Below are 18,168 nucleotides of genomic sequence, written 5' to 3'. Positions count from 1 at the left end.
GACGACCTTTTTTTGAAAATATATATATATTTTTTATATATATATATATATATATATATATTTTTTTTTTTTCTTTTAGGTATGATGGACAACTGACACAACGGGTGACTTGGATGCATTAGGGACTCTGAACGACATCGGAGGAACCGATGAAACAGACAGTATTATGCCTTTTTGTATGAAAGGTTTTCCAAACACCAAGAACAGAGAATGTAAACGTCACGACAACTCCCCCGGGAACCTCAACCCACTCGCTACACATTCCATGCCCCAACAACCAACGCAAAACTGTGGCCCAAGTGCATTGCGCAGAATCACCCTGGCCCAAGAAGGGCTACAGGGCTGAAAATGTACGGATTCAAGAACTGGCGCTCTATGGATACGGGTATGAGACCATTATACATTTGTTATTAATTATACGTCTTTTATTAGTTATACATACCTCTTTTGATAGAAATTGTTAAAACAATGTCAAATAATGTTTTTTCAGACTCCAACGAGACCGGCCCTGCAGAATCTGGAACGCTTGATGAAAAAAGTCTAGAGCCCTCGGTATCCACGATTTGTCAGAACAGCCAGCGCCAAAAAAGCATTTTAACTATGTATTGTTAATATATCGTATTATACCTGAAATGTATTTGACATTTTATGTATCTAACATATTTTTATATTTAATAACCTATTTTGTATGTATTATTTTCTTTCAGACTCCTCCCCGGCGAAAAAAACGGCACAGAAGGCCACATACAGCTGGGGGATTCCGGCTCACCGGAAGTTTTCCCTCCATGTGTAGATCAACCATCCTGCATGTAAATCCTGGGTATGCCCACATCATTAATGAATAAGATGTGTAGAAAACTGTTTAGCCATAAGTAAAGGCCTTTCATAAAGAGGCTGTCATGATTGCCTGTGCCACATGTTTAACACGTATTGCTTGTTACCGTATACTACTGTTGTACATTTAATATTCACTAGCAGATTTCGTCGCATTTGCACAAATTCTGTCATGTTACTGTGGTCTTTCTAAATGACAATAAATATGTGTATAAAGTGTACATGTTTGTTTCACTGTAGATTTGTTTAAGCCCTCCTAGAAACATCTAATTTTATCCCACCGCATTAATTAACAAGCTGTGTAGAAGCTGTTGAGCCAAAACATCACTGCTCTAGAGGAGATCTGCATGGAGGAATGGGCCAAAATACCAGTAGTGTGTGAAAACCTTGTAAAGACTTACAGAAAACGTTTGACCTCTGTCATTGCCAACAAAGGGTATATAACAAAATATTGAGATAAACTTTTGTTATTGACCAAATACTTATTTTCCACCATAATTTGCAAATAAATTCATAAAAAATCCTACAATGTGATTTTCTGGATTTTTTTTTTCTTCTAATTTTGTCTGTCATAGTTGAAGTGTACCTATGATGAAAATTACAGGTCTCTCATCTTGGAGAACTTGCACAATTGGTGGCTGACTAAATACTTTTTTGCCCCGCTGTATGTAGGCCGCTATTACACATACTAATGCCTCGTTCAGATACTATCGGAGTTCTCGGGAATACCTAGACTGGGAAGTTTCACTTGAATGAACCTCCAAATAGGAATTACAAGTGGGAAATTAGAAAATTATGTGACCAATCTTATTGGTTTAAGAATTGTTCAGACTTCAAAAGCACTTGAACACAATCATGTCGGAGTTACAACTTCCCATTTTGCCATTTCCCACGAGAATGTGAAGCCAGCATAATACTGCATTCAAGTGCTTGTCGGTACTACGAAACTGACATTTCTGACTTGCTAATTGGTTGAACGCGTTACAGTAGCCTAAGTATATAACGAGTGACATGACCGTAATAATCATAATGAAAGTCCATGTCCATGAAATGAATGGACCAAGAGATGAGAGAGAAATAATTATAAACTACTATTTTCATGCCCTACCTCCCTCAAAGATCTGTCCTCAACATGATTGGCAGCTCTAAAGCTGTGCGTGTGTGTGTCTGGGTCCATGCCTGTACTTGGGTATGCGAGAGAATGACAGGGGTGGACGGACATGCAATGATTGGTTCATAGACAGGGTCTCTGCCTTTGTCTTCAAGGACATGTTGATGTAGATGGACAAAAAGCTCAATTTTATCTGACCAGAGCACCTTCTTCCATATGCTTGGGGAGTCTCTCACATGCCTTTTGGCCAAACGTGTTTGCTAATTTGTTTCTTTAATCAATGGCTTTTTTCAGCTCTTTGGGGTACATGGCTTAAAGTGGTCCTATTGACAGATACTCCAATCTCCGCGGTGGAGCTTTGCAACTCCTTCAGGGTTATCTTTGCCTCTCTGATTAATGCCCTCCTTGCCTGGTCCATGAGTTTTGGTGGGCGGCCCCTTTGGCAGGTTTATTGTGGTGCCATATTCTTTCCATTTTTTTTATCATGGATTTAATGGTGCTCTGTGGGATATTCTGCATATTTTTTTTACAAGTCAACTCTGATCTGTACTTCTCCACAACTTTGTACCTGACCTGTTTGGAGAGCTCATTGGTCTTCATGGTGCTGCTTGCTTGGTGGTGCCTCTTGCTTGGTGGTGTTGCAGACTCTGGGGCCTTTCAGAACAGGTGTATATACGTAGAACACTTTATTTTTCTTCATAGAATCTTTATAGAAAATGGTTCTATAAAGAACATTTCAATCTGAAAGGTTCTTTGTAGATCCTTTTGAATAACCATACAGGATTTGTTATTCTGTATATATTTTATTGCTAAAATTCCAATATTTATTTTGTTAAGTGACAAGTTGAATCAAGTGAGTTAACTAACAGCTGGAGGTCCCTGATGAGAGAATTGAGAACCACTGACCTTTCTCAATTGACACAAAGCCTCTTTCACAAGACACTGTCACTGGTCATAGTCATATATAATATATTCACCCATAACACAACACATTAGATAAACTGGAATGACGCTCTCACTTACGGTTGAACAAAAAGAGCTGTAAGCAAACCACGCCCCATAATATTGTATCAAGCCTACTCCCCTACATTTTAATTACCACAAAAAGAGCAAAATGTAAAGAACCATTGAAGAACTCAATGTTTTTTTTAATCATTATGGTTCCACATAGAACCTTCACCCTTCCAAAGAATCATTGAGGAACCCTTATTTTTTGGTAAATGGATTTCCTAGTAAAAGGTCGTATTCCTTTTTAAAACCAGCGTGTGGATGAGATGTCATGAACTATCAGTTCTTGCATCTAGAGGACTGTCTATAAATTTGAGAGGGGATAACGAGCACTATCCCTCAGTAAATGAAAAAATGTCAGCGCTACCATTTTGTTGTTTTTCGAATTTCAGAATGTAGCTTTAGATGCAACTATCAATGCTTTTGTACAGCCAAAAGGGGCCAATTGAGCTCTTCAGGTTATTAGAGTCCTCTTAAAAAAGGTCATTTGAAAGTACAAACTCAAGTGTGGATGGAAACCAGTCCTAGCTTCCACAATTGTCTTTCAAACACGACAACATAAAAAAAATACATATTATATAGACATATCCTCGCTTTTCCTTCTGGAGCACCACAAGGCAAGTTATAAGGCTGTTTACAGCACACTGATCTCAAATTGACTTGCAACTTTTCATTCCGTTGTCATGGGTTACCAGTTGGCTAACAATTTGACATAAGGCTATCAGACAGGCTTGATTAGTGGTCTCTGGTTCTGTCCATCTCCGCGCATGGCTGAGCTCCCTTGTCATTTATCCACTAATAAGCCCCTAATGGGCCCAATATTCAGTGGTATGTCACTGCCACATGGCAGAAAATGCCTACATGTCTCCACCACCTTTGACAAGTTGCTTGTCTCACATCAAACCTCGTCATTTACAAGAGAGGAGGCTAAGGGTAAAGAGCTCAGTTAACACTGAGACAGAGATTTCTGCATTCACTCCTTAGCCACAGATCTCCTCGCATGCCACTAGGAGAGCAATATTGATAGATGGTGTGATAAAGATCACATTAATGCAGCTTTGAAGCTTACATAATAATTGTTCAGATTTGGATATAAGACTGGAGTGTTTGTCCATAAAGAGTTTGTGTGCTAGAATATTTGGCACCAAAACCCTGTCTTTGTTTTGCTTATTTCAGTTGTGAAATTTATTCTAACCTGAGTTTCTCAGTTGGCGTAGGAAGAAAATGCCGACAGGTAATCCCTTGCTGATTTAAAAATATGGGCAAAACTAATTCCAAATAAATCACAGACAGTGTCAAACAAAGCATACCCATACCATCACACCTCCTCCTCCATGCTTCGTGGTGGGAACCACACATGCGGAGCTCATCCCTTCACCTACTCTGTGTCTCAAAAAGACACCGCTGTTGAAACCAAAAATCACAATTTTAGACTCTTCAGACCAATGGACAGATTTTTACCGGTCTAATGTCCCTTGCTCATGTTTCTTGGCCTAAGCAAGTCTCTTCTTATTATTGGTGTCCTTTAGTAATGGTTTCTTTGCAGAAATTCAACCATGGTGGCCTGATTCACGCAGTCTCCTCTGAACAGTTGATATTGAGATGTGTCTGTTACTTGAACTCTGTGAAGCACTTATTTGGGATGCAATTTCTGAGGCTGGTAACTCTAATGAACGTATCCTCGGCAGCAGAGGTAACTCTGGGTCTTCCTTTCTTGTGGCAGTCCTCATATGAGCCAGTTTCATCATAGCACTTGATGGTTTTTGCGACTGCACTTAAAGAAACTTTCAAAGTTCTTGAAATGTTTAGCTGACCTTCATGTCTTAAAGTAATGATAGACTGTAATTTTTCTTTGCTTATTGGAGCTGTTCTTGCCATAATATGGACTTGATCTTTTACCAAATAACTCTATCTTCTGTATACCACCCCTACCATGTCCAACACAACTGATGACTCAAACGCAATAAGAAGGAAAGAAATTCCATGAACTTTTAACAAGGCACACCTGTTAATTGAAATGCATTCCAGGTGACTACCTCATGATGCTGGTTGAGAGAACACAAAGATAGTACAAAGCTGTCATCAAGGCAAAGGTTGCTACGTTTGAAGAATCTCATAAAATATATTTTGATTTGTTTTAACACTTTTTTTGGTTACTACATGATATGTGCTATTTCATAGTTTTGATGTCTTCACTATTATTCTACAAAGTAGAAAGTAGTACAAATAAAGAAAAACCCTTCAATGAGTAGGTGTGTCCAAACTTTTGACTGGTACTCTATATTGTGTTTAATGTGTATTTTATAATGCATTATACAGCGCACATTTGGAAAAAGAGACCAACATCCTCTGACGAACCATCAAACAAGCAAACATCCATTCAGGACTAAGATCAAATCCTACTACATGGGCTCTGATGCTCGTCGGATGTGGCAAGGTTTGCAAACTAGCACGGATTACAAATGGAAACCCAGCCGGAGCTGCCCAGTGACACGAGCCAAACAGACCAGATAAATGCCTTCTATGCTCGCTTCGAGGCAAGTGACACTGAACCATGCATGAGAGCACCAGCTTTTCCGGATGACTGTGTGATCACACTCTCCATAGCCGATGTGAGTAAGACCTTGCAACTAGTTAACCTCTCTGCGCACCGAACCCGTTAGCGGGATTAAATTCGACAACATACGGTGATCGCTACATAAATAGTCATATTAAAAATTCATGGAAATACAAGTATCTCACGTTTCGAAAGCCTAGAATCTTACTAATCCAACTGTGTTGTCAGATTTAAAAAAGGATTTACTGCGAAAGAATATGATGCGATTATCTGAGGACAGAGCCCCATAAAAAAAACTATTTCAACCAGCACAGGCGTAACAAAATCACAAATTGCAATAAAATAAATAGTTTCTTCCACTGTTTGTCTTCCTTTATCTTCCTCCGTTTGCAATCCCAATGCTCATTGTTACACAATGAATGGTGTTTTGTTTGAGAAAATCCATTTTTATAGCCTAACACGAAACATTTTGTGAACCCCTTGCGTCGTGAATTCCGTCTCATTCAATTTGCGCCAACACATTTGATGTAAATGCACACACTAAACGTGACTTATCCAGTCATGTTTGGTTTCATTGCAATCAACTGGTTGTTTGTAACACAACCAAACGTGATGGGTCATTTCACGGGACGTATTGACTGAAAGAAGCCGATTTGAAGACAAGTAATGACATCATTGTGCACCAATGATATGACCACTGTTTCGTTGATTGACTGTATTTTAACCCACTGACCACTGATCGTCTTGAAATCTAGCTTGGTCGATAGACAATGAGCTGAGGTAAACAGCAATATGTAATGGTTATGTGTTGGAAGACCAACCCATGTAGTAAACTCCAGCGTAAAGAGGGTCATTCACCATTGAAGATTCATACTGGAAGGAGCCGCGCATGTTACACACTTTTTGGACGGAGAGGACATCGTTTTGGACTGGTAAGTTCTTCTCTTGCTAAAATCGAAAACTGAGGAACACCTTTTTAAATCTCAAGAAATTCTGATTTAGCCCCATGTTGCCTGTAATCCATGGTGGGGGAGAGCTTTGTTTGCATCTCTATGTGTGGAGTAAAGGTGGTCTAGAGGTTTTTTTCCTCTGGTTGCACGTGACATAAAAACTGATTTAAATTGCTGGACGCATGCCAGATCTTACAATGCAAAGTAAATACGCAAAGTATTTTACGCATCAGCTAACCACGTTATAGAAAATTGTCAGCCGATGTGGCAGGCAACCATTGGTTGATGAAAGCAAGAATAACTATTGCCGCATTTAAAACTTGTGTCGTAGCGTTTGTTAAAGTAGAGTTTGTTAAATGTGTGTATATTATCAAATCAATTATCTGTGTGTAATTTAATTACGTGATGAAACTAATTATGCACTAGCATCATGCACTAGCGACTCCTGTGCACGCTAACCAGGTCGCCAGGTGCAGTGTTTCCTCCGACACATTGGCATCCAGGTTGGATGTGCACTGTGTTAAGAAGCAGTGCGGCTTGGTTGGGTTGTGTTTCGGAGGACGCATGGCTTTTGACCTTTGTCTCTCCCGAGCCCGCACGGGAGTTGTAGCAATGGGACAAGATAGTAACTACTAACAATTGGATACCACGAAAGTGGGGAGAAAAGGGGGTAAAAAAATAAATAATAAAGTCCCTAGTAGGCTAAGCTGATAAGACAGGTGTGGACAGTTCAAGAGCGGGAAACTCAGTACTGTAATACAGTTGATAACTACACTCATAGAAATTGCTAATACTTTTAACATGAACAGCCGCTCATTTGAAATTGCAATTTACATATTTACAAGTATGTGTCTTTGTTGTCCCTCTGCTATTGCCGGTCCATCTGCTGGGTAGTCAGTCAACAGAGAGCCTCTGGTTTGTCCACCAGAGATCAAAGTTGTAGATTGTTAGGATGGATACTTCAGAGTACCATTCAGAAATGTTCTTAGGATGGTTGCGTTTACCGGAGTAAAGTATTTAAACAGCTGAAGTCTGAATAATTGTTCCTTTAGTTTGTAGATTTCTAAGCCATTTCAACATGGGAATGATCTCTACGTTCTCTGGTCTTGTCCTTTGGTAGAGTTGTAGTGCTTAACCATTTCAACATGTAGTGACAGCTCCATGTTTTCTAGTCTAATGTGAATTTTGTCAAGGGATGTTTTATACTCTGTGGAAGAAGGGGCAGTTCTATGACACCTGATGTAATGTCTGGCCTCACGGGGGTGTGGCCACTGACTAGAAGTAAACGTTATATCTAAGTATCTTGTTTAGAAGGCCAGCATCACATTACATCTTCTCACACAGTTTCATATTCAATCATGTATTTTATACAACCATCACATTCAAACCCCATAATTGAGAAGTGTACACAACCGAAGACACAGTTATATATTGTTCTACTGTCTTTCCTTATGTCACACAATGAAACCAATTCAACAGGATTGTTCTTTAAATACCCCCGGACAATTCCAACATTCTCAAAAATAGAAATATTGTTTAATTCTCCAATTTGGGGGATTAAGAGTTTTGGGCAAGAAAAATGTACTTGTTCTCCATAGGCTCTCTCGCTCCATATTCCATGGCTGCGAAGAGAGTTTCTACCAATAATTTATGACCGTTGTAAAACCTGTGGTGGGAGAGGGGGGAGCCACAATATACACACAAAAGGGCCACATCGTGACAGTCCCCCTCTGGTGGGTTCAATCTTGTGATTATCCTGCAAGTTGCAAACCGACAAAAATAATGACCATGTGAAGTCCTGGTTGTGGATCAGCGTTGCAGTCCCCCTCTGGTGGTCAACCTTGGTAGGCTCTCAGAGTGGAGCAGTTTACCACAAGGATGGGCAGTGGATGTATGATTAATGATCGCCATTGCGGCCCCCCTCTGGTGGTTTCCCTTGGTAAGCTCTCTGAAAGTGAAGTCGTCCACCACAAGGATAGCCAGTGGATGTCCGGTTGATGAACGTCGTTACAGTCCCCCTCTGTTGGTCAACCCGGTAGGATTTCTGCAAATGGAGCAGGCCGATTGGGATTGACGTTCCGGACCCGTCGTCTGGTCGTCCAGGCTGGTGGATCTAGGCAGTAACTTAGGCAGATATTAAAAACGCACACTCATGAAATACATAATTACATTTCTTCCCAAATGAGCGGTGTTGTGGCACTAAGTGATGGTTGTATGGGGAACTTGTCAAGGGAAATTAATCAAAAAGGAATGAAAAAAAAACGTATACAAAATATAGCTATCACACCATAATCATCTAATTGGACTGTATTCTATATACGTTCATGGTCTTGGCAAAATGATCCTATCATGGCATTGTCTAATGTCATATCTAGGGCATTCCTAAATTGAGATGTGTTGCTTAGGGCACTATCAAAAAATTGATAACGACATGATAATCTACAGCTCTAAGCCAGTTTCAGGCAGTCTACAGGGATGACCTCGTGGAGAAACTTTTTTTTTTCAACTTTAAGGCTGGAATTTTGTTCGGACCCTTCAGGTGATCCAAGAAATAAATTCTCACTAAGTGTTCTGTTGTACGTGTGTGTTTGTGCTTACACAAGTGCACATACCAAGGGAAAGAAACCAGTATCCAGGTAGGCTGCAACCTGTTCAGAATCCGAAGCACCAAGGAAAAGGTTGGACCCCATGTACGAGTTGTCAGCGGCCACATTGTTATGAGAATGGCTGTAACCTTTCAACCAAATCTCCTGGTGTTTGTGCTTCAAAATGCTCAGTGGATGTCGAGGCCTGTCAGTCACCACAGTGTCCGCGTGTGGCAACCTCTTCAGTACCTGCGAACTGAGACAAGGATATCTGTCTGTGATATCGCAAGGTGTTTCACCAGTCATTGGGTCAGTTGCTGGACTAATGCCATTAGCATCATAGTAAGGGGTGACAGTCCCCCACAAAGAGGAAGATGTATCATCGGAAGCAGAGTGCACTCTGCACGTCAATGTTTTACTTGCTACGACAGCCGCAGTGCTTTCGGAAGTGTCTGAAGGGCGAGAGAAGTTCATCTCAACTACAGTATTGCACGACTTCAAGAAGGAGGGAAGTCGCTCATTCAGAGACTGCTGGCTCAAAATCATGAAAAGAATGGTCAATCAGGTTTGCTGAATGAAAAAAAGCATGGTGGTGGTAGCATCATGCGGTGGGGATGTTTTTCAGTGGCAGGGCCTTGGAGACGAGTCAAGAATGGGTTGAAGATGAACAGAGCAAAGTACAGAGACCATTGATGAAAATCTGTTCCAGAGCACTCAGGACCTCAGACTGGGGTGAAGGAGGGAGTGGCTTCGGGACAAATCTCAATGTCCTTGAGTGGCCCAGCCAGAGGCCGGACTTGAACCCGATCGAACATCTCTGGAGACCTGAAAATAGCTGTGCAGCGACACTCTCCATCCAACCTGACAGCTTGAGAGGATCTTCAGAGAATGGGAGAAACTCCTCAAATACAGGTGTGCCAAACTTGTCGCGTCATACTCAAGACTCGAGGCTGTATCGTTGCAAAAGGTGCTTCAACAAAGTGGTAAAGGGTCTGAATACTTATATAAATGGCATAAGTTAAATACATTTGCTAAAATAAAACAAAAAGTTTATGCTTTGTCATTGAGGGAAAAAAACCAATGTAATCCATTTTAGAATAAGGCTGTAACGTAACGGAATGTGGAATAAGTCAAGGGGTCAGAATACTTTATAAATGTCATGTTCATCCAACCATGTTCTATTTTGTTAATTGTAGGATGTCTGTAATGCCTCAATATTTCATGTGTGCAAAGTGCCAAATCTTTATTTAGTGTATTATAGGGTAAGCATTAGAATAAGCTGCCTCAATATTTGCATTCCTTGGTGAGATCTTTCTGATTAATTGTCCGTATTGTGGAATCATTCTAATGTTAAGGTAAGATGAATGGAAAAAGCTGACCCAAGAGCAATGTTTGCCTTTCTTTCGCTCCTATCAATATCGACACACTTGGCGAACATTCTCTTTACGTGGTGTTTGGCAAATGCATGTAACATTGTCGGTCTTTGTAGGAAAGACGCATCGTTAAAAACACTCATAAGCCTTCAATTCCATCGCTGTCAGGAAACCGGGCCCAGGATGTATTCCTCATGGTCTCTACGTCATGGGTTTTATTCTGTAAAACTCAATATATGTAGATCCCAAAAGTGTAAAATAATTTCATGAATATGGAATTTCTCTTAATCTGCTATTCAATCAGTTTTTTACACTACAATCCTACGTCCCTGTTGTACCTGCTCAAAAGGAGTTGCACAATCTGTCATGGTATGGTCTAATAATACAAGTCAGGAGGATGTTTATTAGATAGAACCCAAAATCAATATACAGGATTCAGGACCGCCAGAAAGAACTGGTGATTTCACATGAACCCAATTCAAGATGTACCCCCTCAAATCCTTTTCACTCTTTTCACAATCAGGACCACTGAGGGGTAGAAGAAACAGCAGCAGCAACAAGATGTGATCATCAGGATGTTTTATTGTGAATCTGTTTTAGACATCTCTTATTCATAGTCCATGAGGCACTGTTCTACTAGAAGTCATCATTGTCAGTCATCCAAGTCCAGTGTGTTGAGTTCCTCATCCAGTTCGTCCAGGTCCTCGCCGGTGAAAAGGTTCTCGTCCACAGGCACGGGCTCTGCTTCCTTGTCGTCGAGAGTCTCGTCTTCACCATCGTGCCCGTTCTCCTCCACACCTCCGCAAGCACCGTTCAGCTGGTCATCTGGGAGATGGTGCAAGGCACAGGTTCAGAACATCACATCTCCTCAGTCAAAGGCATCAGCATCTGTGCTGTGACCCATGAACGGAATTGTAATGGCATGTGACGTGGCAAGGGAGTCATTCAACTTTGTGCAAGGGGCACCTGGGATTAGAATTTATCTTTTTGGACTTTTAATATAGCCATTGATTCCTGAAGAATACAACTTATAAATTCCTCATGGTGGGGTATGACAGTTCGTTCAACTGTCATACCCCATCAGAACCCAAAATATAAGCTTGTTTTACTCAATTGTTTACAATTACATAGCTTACAAACACTGTATAGATTAAAGGGGAAATCCTCAGTTGAAACAAAGCGTTCTCCCTGTCCATTTCGGTAAAAAGCTATGGGATTTGGCTGGAATTCACTCAAATTCATACAGCGCTATGAATGCAAGGAGTGACCATCCATGATATCAAAATTATAGTTTTAAGGGGTTGGAATCGGTTCAGGGAACAGAACCGAAAACATTTTTTCAAGGAACAGAAATGTAACCTGGAACGAAAGTGATCCATATTGTTGCGGGAACAGAACGGTTATTTTAAAAGCATGGAAATAAGTTAACATTATTTTTCGTTCCAAGCATTTATTTCTAGTCCCACAAGCTGAAAATATGTCAGTGTGTGTGCAGGCTCCCTACCCTTACCAAGTATAGGGTACTGTACTGATGTTAAAACAGTGATAAGATCGGAGAGGTTTTTATTAGCAAAAGAATGGATTCACTTTTTGAACGTTACTTGACTTCTTATGGCTGGGGGGCAGTATTGAGTGGCTTGGATGAATAAGGTGCCCAGAGTAAACTGCCTGCTGCTCAGGCCCAGAAGCTAAGATACGCATATTATTAGTAGATTTGGATTGAAAACACTGAAGTTTCTAAAACTGTTTGAATGGTGTCTGAGTATAACAGAACTCATATGGCAGGCAAAAACCTAAGAAAAAAATCCAACCAGGAAGTGGGAAATCTGAGGTTTGTAGGTATTCACGTCTTTGCCTATCCAAGATAGTGTAAATTTGGTCCGATTGCACTTCCCAAGCCTTCCACTAGATGTCAACAGTCTTTAGAACCTTGTTTCAGGCTTCTACTGTGAAGGGGGAGTGAATAAGAGCTGTTTGACTAAGAGGTCTGGCAGAATGCCATGAGCTAAATCATGATCCTTTTCATTTCGAAAGACAAAGGAATTGTCCGGTTGAAACATTATTGAAGAGTTATGTTAAAAACATCCTAAAGATTGATTCTATATACCGTTTGACATGTTTCTATGAACTGTAATATACCCTTTTTTGCTTTTCGTCTGGACTAAGTGCCTGCGCCTCATGAATTTGGATTTGTGAACTAAACGCAAACAAAAAGGATGTATTTGGACATAAATTATGGACTTTATGGAACAAAACAAACATTTATTTTGGGACTGGGATTCCTGGGAGTGTATTCTGATGAATATGATCAAAGTGAATATTTATAATGCTATTTCTGACTTCTGTTGACTCCACAACATGGCGGGTATCTGTATGGCTTGTTTGGTGCCTGAGGGCTGTTCTCAGATTACTGCAGGGTGTGCTTTTTCGTAAAGCTTTTTTGAAATCTTACACAGTGGTTGCATTAAGGAGATGTATATCTTTAATTCCATGTATAACACGTGTATTTTCATCAACATTTATGGTGAGTATTTCTGTAAATTGATGTGGCTCTCTGCAAAATCGCCGGATGTTTCGTAAGCAAAACATTACTGAACATAACGCACCAATGTAAACTGAGATTTTTGGATATAAATATGACCTTTATCGAACAAAACATACATGTATTGTGTAACATGAAGTCCTGTGAGTGTCATCTGATGAAGATCAAAGTTTAATGATTAATTTCTCTATTTCTGCTTTTTGTGACTCCTCTCTTTGGCTGGAAAAATGGCTGTTTTTCTGTGACTAGGCGCTGATCTAACATAATCGCATGGTATGCTTTCGTTGCCTTTTTGAAATCGGACACTGTGGTAACAAAAAATGTATGTTTAAAATGGTGTATTATACTTGTATGTTTGAGGAATTTTAATTATGATATTTTTGACGTTTGGATTTGGCGCCCTGCACTTCCACTGGCTGTTGTCAAATCGATCCCGTTAACGGGATTTCAGTCGTAAGAAGTTAAGGATTACTATAGGCCTAGTTATCACGTTTCAAATTGGATATATTCATTACAAAAAAAAAGGTTAAACATGTTTTTAATTCTGGTGACGCTCTGCACACACAAGTTGTTAGCTAGCTCAAAAGGACATTCAAAGTCCCTTCATAGAAGCTGCTCCTCCTAGGTATAATTCTGTGGACCCAATTGAGATAATGCAATGTCATAACAAGATGCCTAGTGCTTCAAGCCTGCTCTTCAGGCTTCACACTTCTGCCATATGTAACATCCGTCCCCTCGCCCATACCCGGGTGCGAACCAGGGACCTTCTGCACACATCAACAACAGTCACCCACGAAGCATCGTTACCCATCGCTCCACAAAAGCCGCGGCCCTTGCAGAGCAAGGGGAACTACTACTTCAAGGTCTCAGAGCAAGTGACGTAACCGATTGAAACGCTATTTAGCGCACACCGCTAACTAAGCTAGCCGTTTCACATCCGTTACACTCACCCCTTTTGACCTTCCTCCTTTTTTCCGCAGCAACCAGTAATCCGGGTCAACAGCATCAATGTAACAGTATAATTTTAAACCGTCCCCTCGCCCATACCCGGGCGCGAACCAGGGACCTTCTGCACACATCAACAACAGTCACCCTCGAAGCATCGTTACCCATCGCTCACCGCTAACTAAGCTAGCCGTTTCACATCGTTACACATAGGCTACACTTGTCTGTTCATCACGCATGTGATGCACTAGACGACCAGTTCTTATATCCTTGAGTCGTACCCTTATCCTACTCCTCCTCTGTTACTCTGGTGATGTAAAGGTTAATCCAGGCCCTGTTGCCTCTAGTTCCACTCCTATTCCCCTGGCACTATCATTTGTTGACTTCTGTAACCGCAAAAGCCTTGGTTTCATGCATGTTAACATCAGAAGCCTCCTCCCTAAGTTTGTTTTATACACTGCACACTCTGCTAAACCTGATGTCCTAGTCATGTCTGAATCCTGGCTAAGGCAACCAAAAATTCTGACATTTCCATCCCCAATTACAACATTTTCCACCAAGATAGAACTGCCAAAGGGGGTGGAGTTGCAATCTACTGCAGCGACAGCCTGCAGAGGTATGTCATGCTATCCAGGTCTGTACCCAAACAGTTCAAGCTTTTACATTTAAAAACCCACCTTTACAGAAATAACTCTCACTGTTGCCGCTTGTTATAGACCACCCCTCAGCCCCTAACTGTGTCCTGGACACCATATGTGAATTAACTGACGTCCGTAATGGGTCCGCGGTCAAACAATCACCCCTCATCACTGTCAAACGCTCCCTAAAACACTTCAGTAAGCAGGCCTTTCTAATCGACCTGGAAGCATATTGACCTCATTACGTCAGTAGAGGATGCCTGGTTATTCTTTAAAAGTGCTTTCCTCACCATATTAAATAAGCATGCCCCATTCAAGAACAGATATAGCCCTTCGTTCACTCCAGACCTGCCCTTGACCAGCACAAAAACATCCTGTGACGTACTGCATTAGCATGAAATAGCCCCTGCGATATGCAACTTTTCTGGGAAGTTAGGAACCAATGTGCACAGGCAGTTTGAAAAAGCTAGCCTTCTAGCAATTTGCATCCTGTTGCACAAACTCAAAAAAAGTGCGGGACACTAAAGTCCATGGAGAATAAGAGCACCTCGGTGGGAGGTGGGATTCTGCAAAGGGACCAGGACGACTGATCCGTGTAAAGGAAAGAATGAATGGGGCCATGTATCGTGAGATTTTGAGTGAAAACCTTCCATCAGCAAGGGCATTGAAGATGAAACATGGCTGGGTCTTTCAGCATGACAATGATCCCAAACACACCGCCCGGGCAACGAAGGAGTGGCTTCGTAAGAAGCATTTCAAGGTCCTGGAGTGGCCTAGCCAGTCTCCAGATCTCAACCCCATAGAGAATCTTTGGAGGGAGTTGAACATCTGTGTTGCCCAGCAACAGCCCCAAAACATCACTGCTCTAGAGGAGATCTGCATGGAGGAATGGGCCAAAATACCAGCAGTGTGTGAAAACCTTGTGAAGACTTACAGAAAACGTTTGACCTCTGTCATTGCCAACAAAGGGTATATAACAAAGTATTGAGATAAACTTTTGTTATTGACCAAATACTTATTTTCCACCATAATTTGCAAATAAATACATTAAAAATCCTACAATGTGATTTTCTGGAGAAAAAAATTCTCATTTTGTCTGTCATAGTTGAAGTGTACCTATGATGAAAATTACAGGCCTCGCTCATCTTTTTAAGTGGGAGAACTTGCACAATTGGTGGCTGACTAAATACTTTATGCCCCACTGTATGTCCAAATAGCCACTTGTTGGTATCGTGTTCAGCCCAGTAATCCATCTTCATGAGGTGCGAGCACTTAATCCAGTCGGGAGCGCGCGTCATGAGACCAAAGCTCTCTGCCAGACCACTGACTCAGAGGTATCATGAGCCCCTCCTTTATAGTAGAATCCTCAAACTAGTTTCTAAAGACGGTTGACATCTAGTGGAAGCCCTAGGAAGTGCAACCTCATCCATATCTCAATGTGTATTCGGTCAGCCAAGCTTTGAAAAACTACAAACCTCAGATGTCCCACTTCCTAGTTGGATTTTTCTCAGGTTTTCACCTGCCATATGTGCTGTTATACTCACAGACATCATTCAAACAGTTTTAGAAACTTCAGAGTGTTTTCGATCCAATACTAATAATAATATGCATATATTAGCATCTGGGACAGAGTAGAGGCAGTTCACTCTGGGCACGCTATTCATCCAGAAGTGAAAATGCCGCCCCCTATCCCAAAAAGGTTAAATTAAGGTGAAAATGGTATATAATAATATAAATGTAAACTAGCTTGCCTGCTCAATCCGCACTGATTGGTGAAGTAATTTAATATTTATTTAAAGTTCATTTAAAGCTAAAATGAAAAAAAGGGGGGGGAAAGGGAAAAATACTTAAGAGACTATATAAAACAGTTACTTTTTTGGGGGTTGAACCGATTCAGAACTTTCTTTTGCTGGTCTATTTTGTGGCTTCTGTTCAAAATGAAACGATTGGGGGGGAAAAATCCGTTCCAATCCCTGGTTTTAACCATGTTTTACTTTGTTTACAAATATTGGAGTAAAGACAAGCGTATATTTTGGATTCTGACAGGGTACGATAGTTGAACTAAGCTCATGAGGCATTATTCTTCAGAAGTCAAAGGGTACATATCATTCATTTATAAATCCAAAAGTGGATGTACCAACTTCAGATTGTCCCTTTAAAACTATAATTTTGATCAAAAGGATGGTCAGTCGTTGTATCATTAGGTATGTCTGCGAATTTGAGTTTATCAGCTGTTTACAGAAACAAGTCTCTCGGATTGCCCCTTTAAAGGCTGAGGGCCAATTGTGTGATCGAAAGAGGTTTAAAGACAGGCATGTTATGGAAAACACATTGGGATAGAAATGAATGCTTTGAAAAAAAGAGATCAAGGATGATGTGGCTTCCATTAATTTTATTGGCAGAATAATTTCAAACACTCACCATTCGTTTCCTTTGTTGGCTTTAATTTGGCTGTAAATCTGTCGACTGCAGCAACAGTTATTCCGGTGTTGTCAACTTCCTTTGGAACAAACCTGGCTAGATCAACATCCTGGAACTCGTGAACATATTCAACCTGTGGGGGGGTGCCCAGTATCAATGTCATACATATGTATCACTTCATGATATATACATATGGTGTAGCACCTACACACTTTAAGGTACTTCAGTAAAGATTTCCTGAGTATCCCCACAGCATACCTATTGAAACATGTGTTTATCAGGCTTACCTCAACGTCATCATTGTCCTCAACATATTTTATGTCATCAGCCTCCTCATCGTCATCATCAGCCAGATCAGGACAGAACTCAAATACTTGACGGCCGCTTACCTACAGAACAAAAACAATGTGTTAGTATTAAAATGTTTTCCACTTATCTGTAAGATGTGATACGGCAATAAAAATACATGATTATTTCGAGCTTTAGCAACATCCTCTGGTAGAAAACAAAATCAAAGCTCACCCCAAAGGACCTGCCAGCTTTAAAATCAGCCTTCTTTTTCTCCATGTCTTGCTCTGCCTTGGCCACTTTTTCTTGCCTTTTCCTCTTTTTCCAGGCCAAGAAGGTCTCCAGAGTTATCCTGGTGACATTTGGTCCTAGGGCAGATCGCTGACAGACAAAGTCATTTTTTTGTAACATTTCTTAATCTCAACACTGTTATTGAAGTTAGATTTTTTATATGTTGTTCACTGAGTGATCTCAAACATTAACAGAGTTGACAGACAGTCCTGGCATCCATAGCTCTTTATGTATTTCAGAGTGGATAAAGTAGCAGGGCTGCCGATTGAAACAAACATTGTGGCTTGAAGAGTAATATGGGCTAAATAATAATAAGACAAATCTCAAGTAGGAACATGAATTTTAGTGAAAGTGGTCAAATCTACCTCATTCTCTATCAACTCTTCCATTGAGATTTCATCTTCCTTTTCATCCTTCTTCTGGTCTTTCTTGAGCACAAAGCCAGCAGGCAATGCATGGCGGTACATACAAGTGTCAGCTCCACTAGGACATACCCAAAACCAACCATATTTGTTGTTTTCAATGGCATCAAGGAAATGCTTGCAAACCTACAAGACGATAAAAGCAGAAGTAAGTCTATTGCATTCAGAAAGTATTCAGACCCCTTGACTTTTTCCATATTTTG

General features: G+C 40.7%; 1 protein-coding gene and 1 long non-coding RNA gene across 3 annotated transcripts in view; one reads left to right on the top strand and one right to left on the bottom strand.

Moving 5' to 3' along the window:
- Positions 1-79: 79 nt before the first annotated feature.
- Positions 80-1,227, top strand: LOC124039202. Of its 2 annotated transcripts, none has more exons than XR_006839520.1 (3): positions 80-385; positions 491-552; positions 708-1,227. It is a non-coding gene; the product is annotated as an uncharacterized LOC124039202 (long non-coding RNA). The 2 variants fall into 2 exon arrangements; XR_006839519.1 differs by having other exon boundaries at positions 491-602.
- Positions 1,228-10,980: 9,753 nt separating this feature from the next.
- The window catches only part of LOC124039848 (zinc finger CCCH domain-containing protein 15-like), a 29,807-nt gene continuing 22,619 nt past the window's right edge, over positions 10,981-18,168 (bottom strand). Inside the window, exons 6-10 of the mRNA XM_046356310.1 lie at positions 17,909-18,091; positions 17,487-17,633; positions 17,252-17,353; positions 16,965-17,097; positions 10,981-11,243 (exon numbers count right to left, since the gene is read on the bottom strand). Of these exons, the coding sequence (XP_046212266.1) occupies positions 11,071-11,243; positions 16,965-17,097; positions 17,252-17,353; positions 17,487-17,633; positions 17,909-18,091 (738 nt within the window). The 3' untranslated portion in view covers positions 10,981-11,070. The remainder of the gene's footprint in view (positions 11,244-16,964; positions 17,098-17,251; positions 17,354-17,486; positions 17,634-17,908; positions 18,092-18,168) is intronic.

Source organism: Oncorhynchus gorbuscha, linkage group LG07 (assembly GCF_021184085.1).
Source record: "Oncorhynchus gorbuscha isolate QuinsamMale2020 ecotype Even-year linkage group LG07, OgorEven_v1.0, whole genome shotgun sequence".
Lineage (NCBI taxonomy): Eukaryota > Metazoa > Chordata > Actinopteri > Salmoniformes > Salmonidae > Oncorhynchus > Oncorhynchus gorbuscha.
This window is presented reverse-complemented; position numbering and strand designations above follow the sequence as displayed.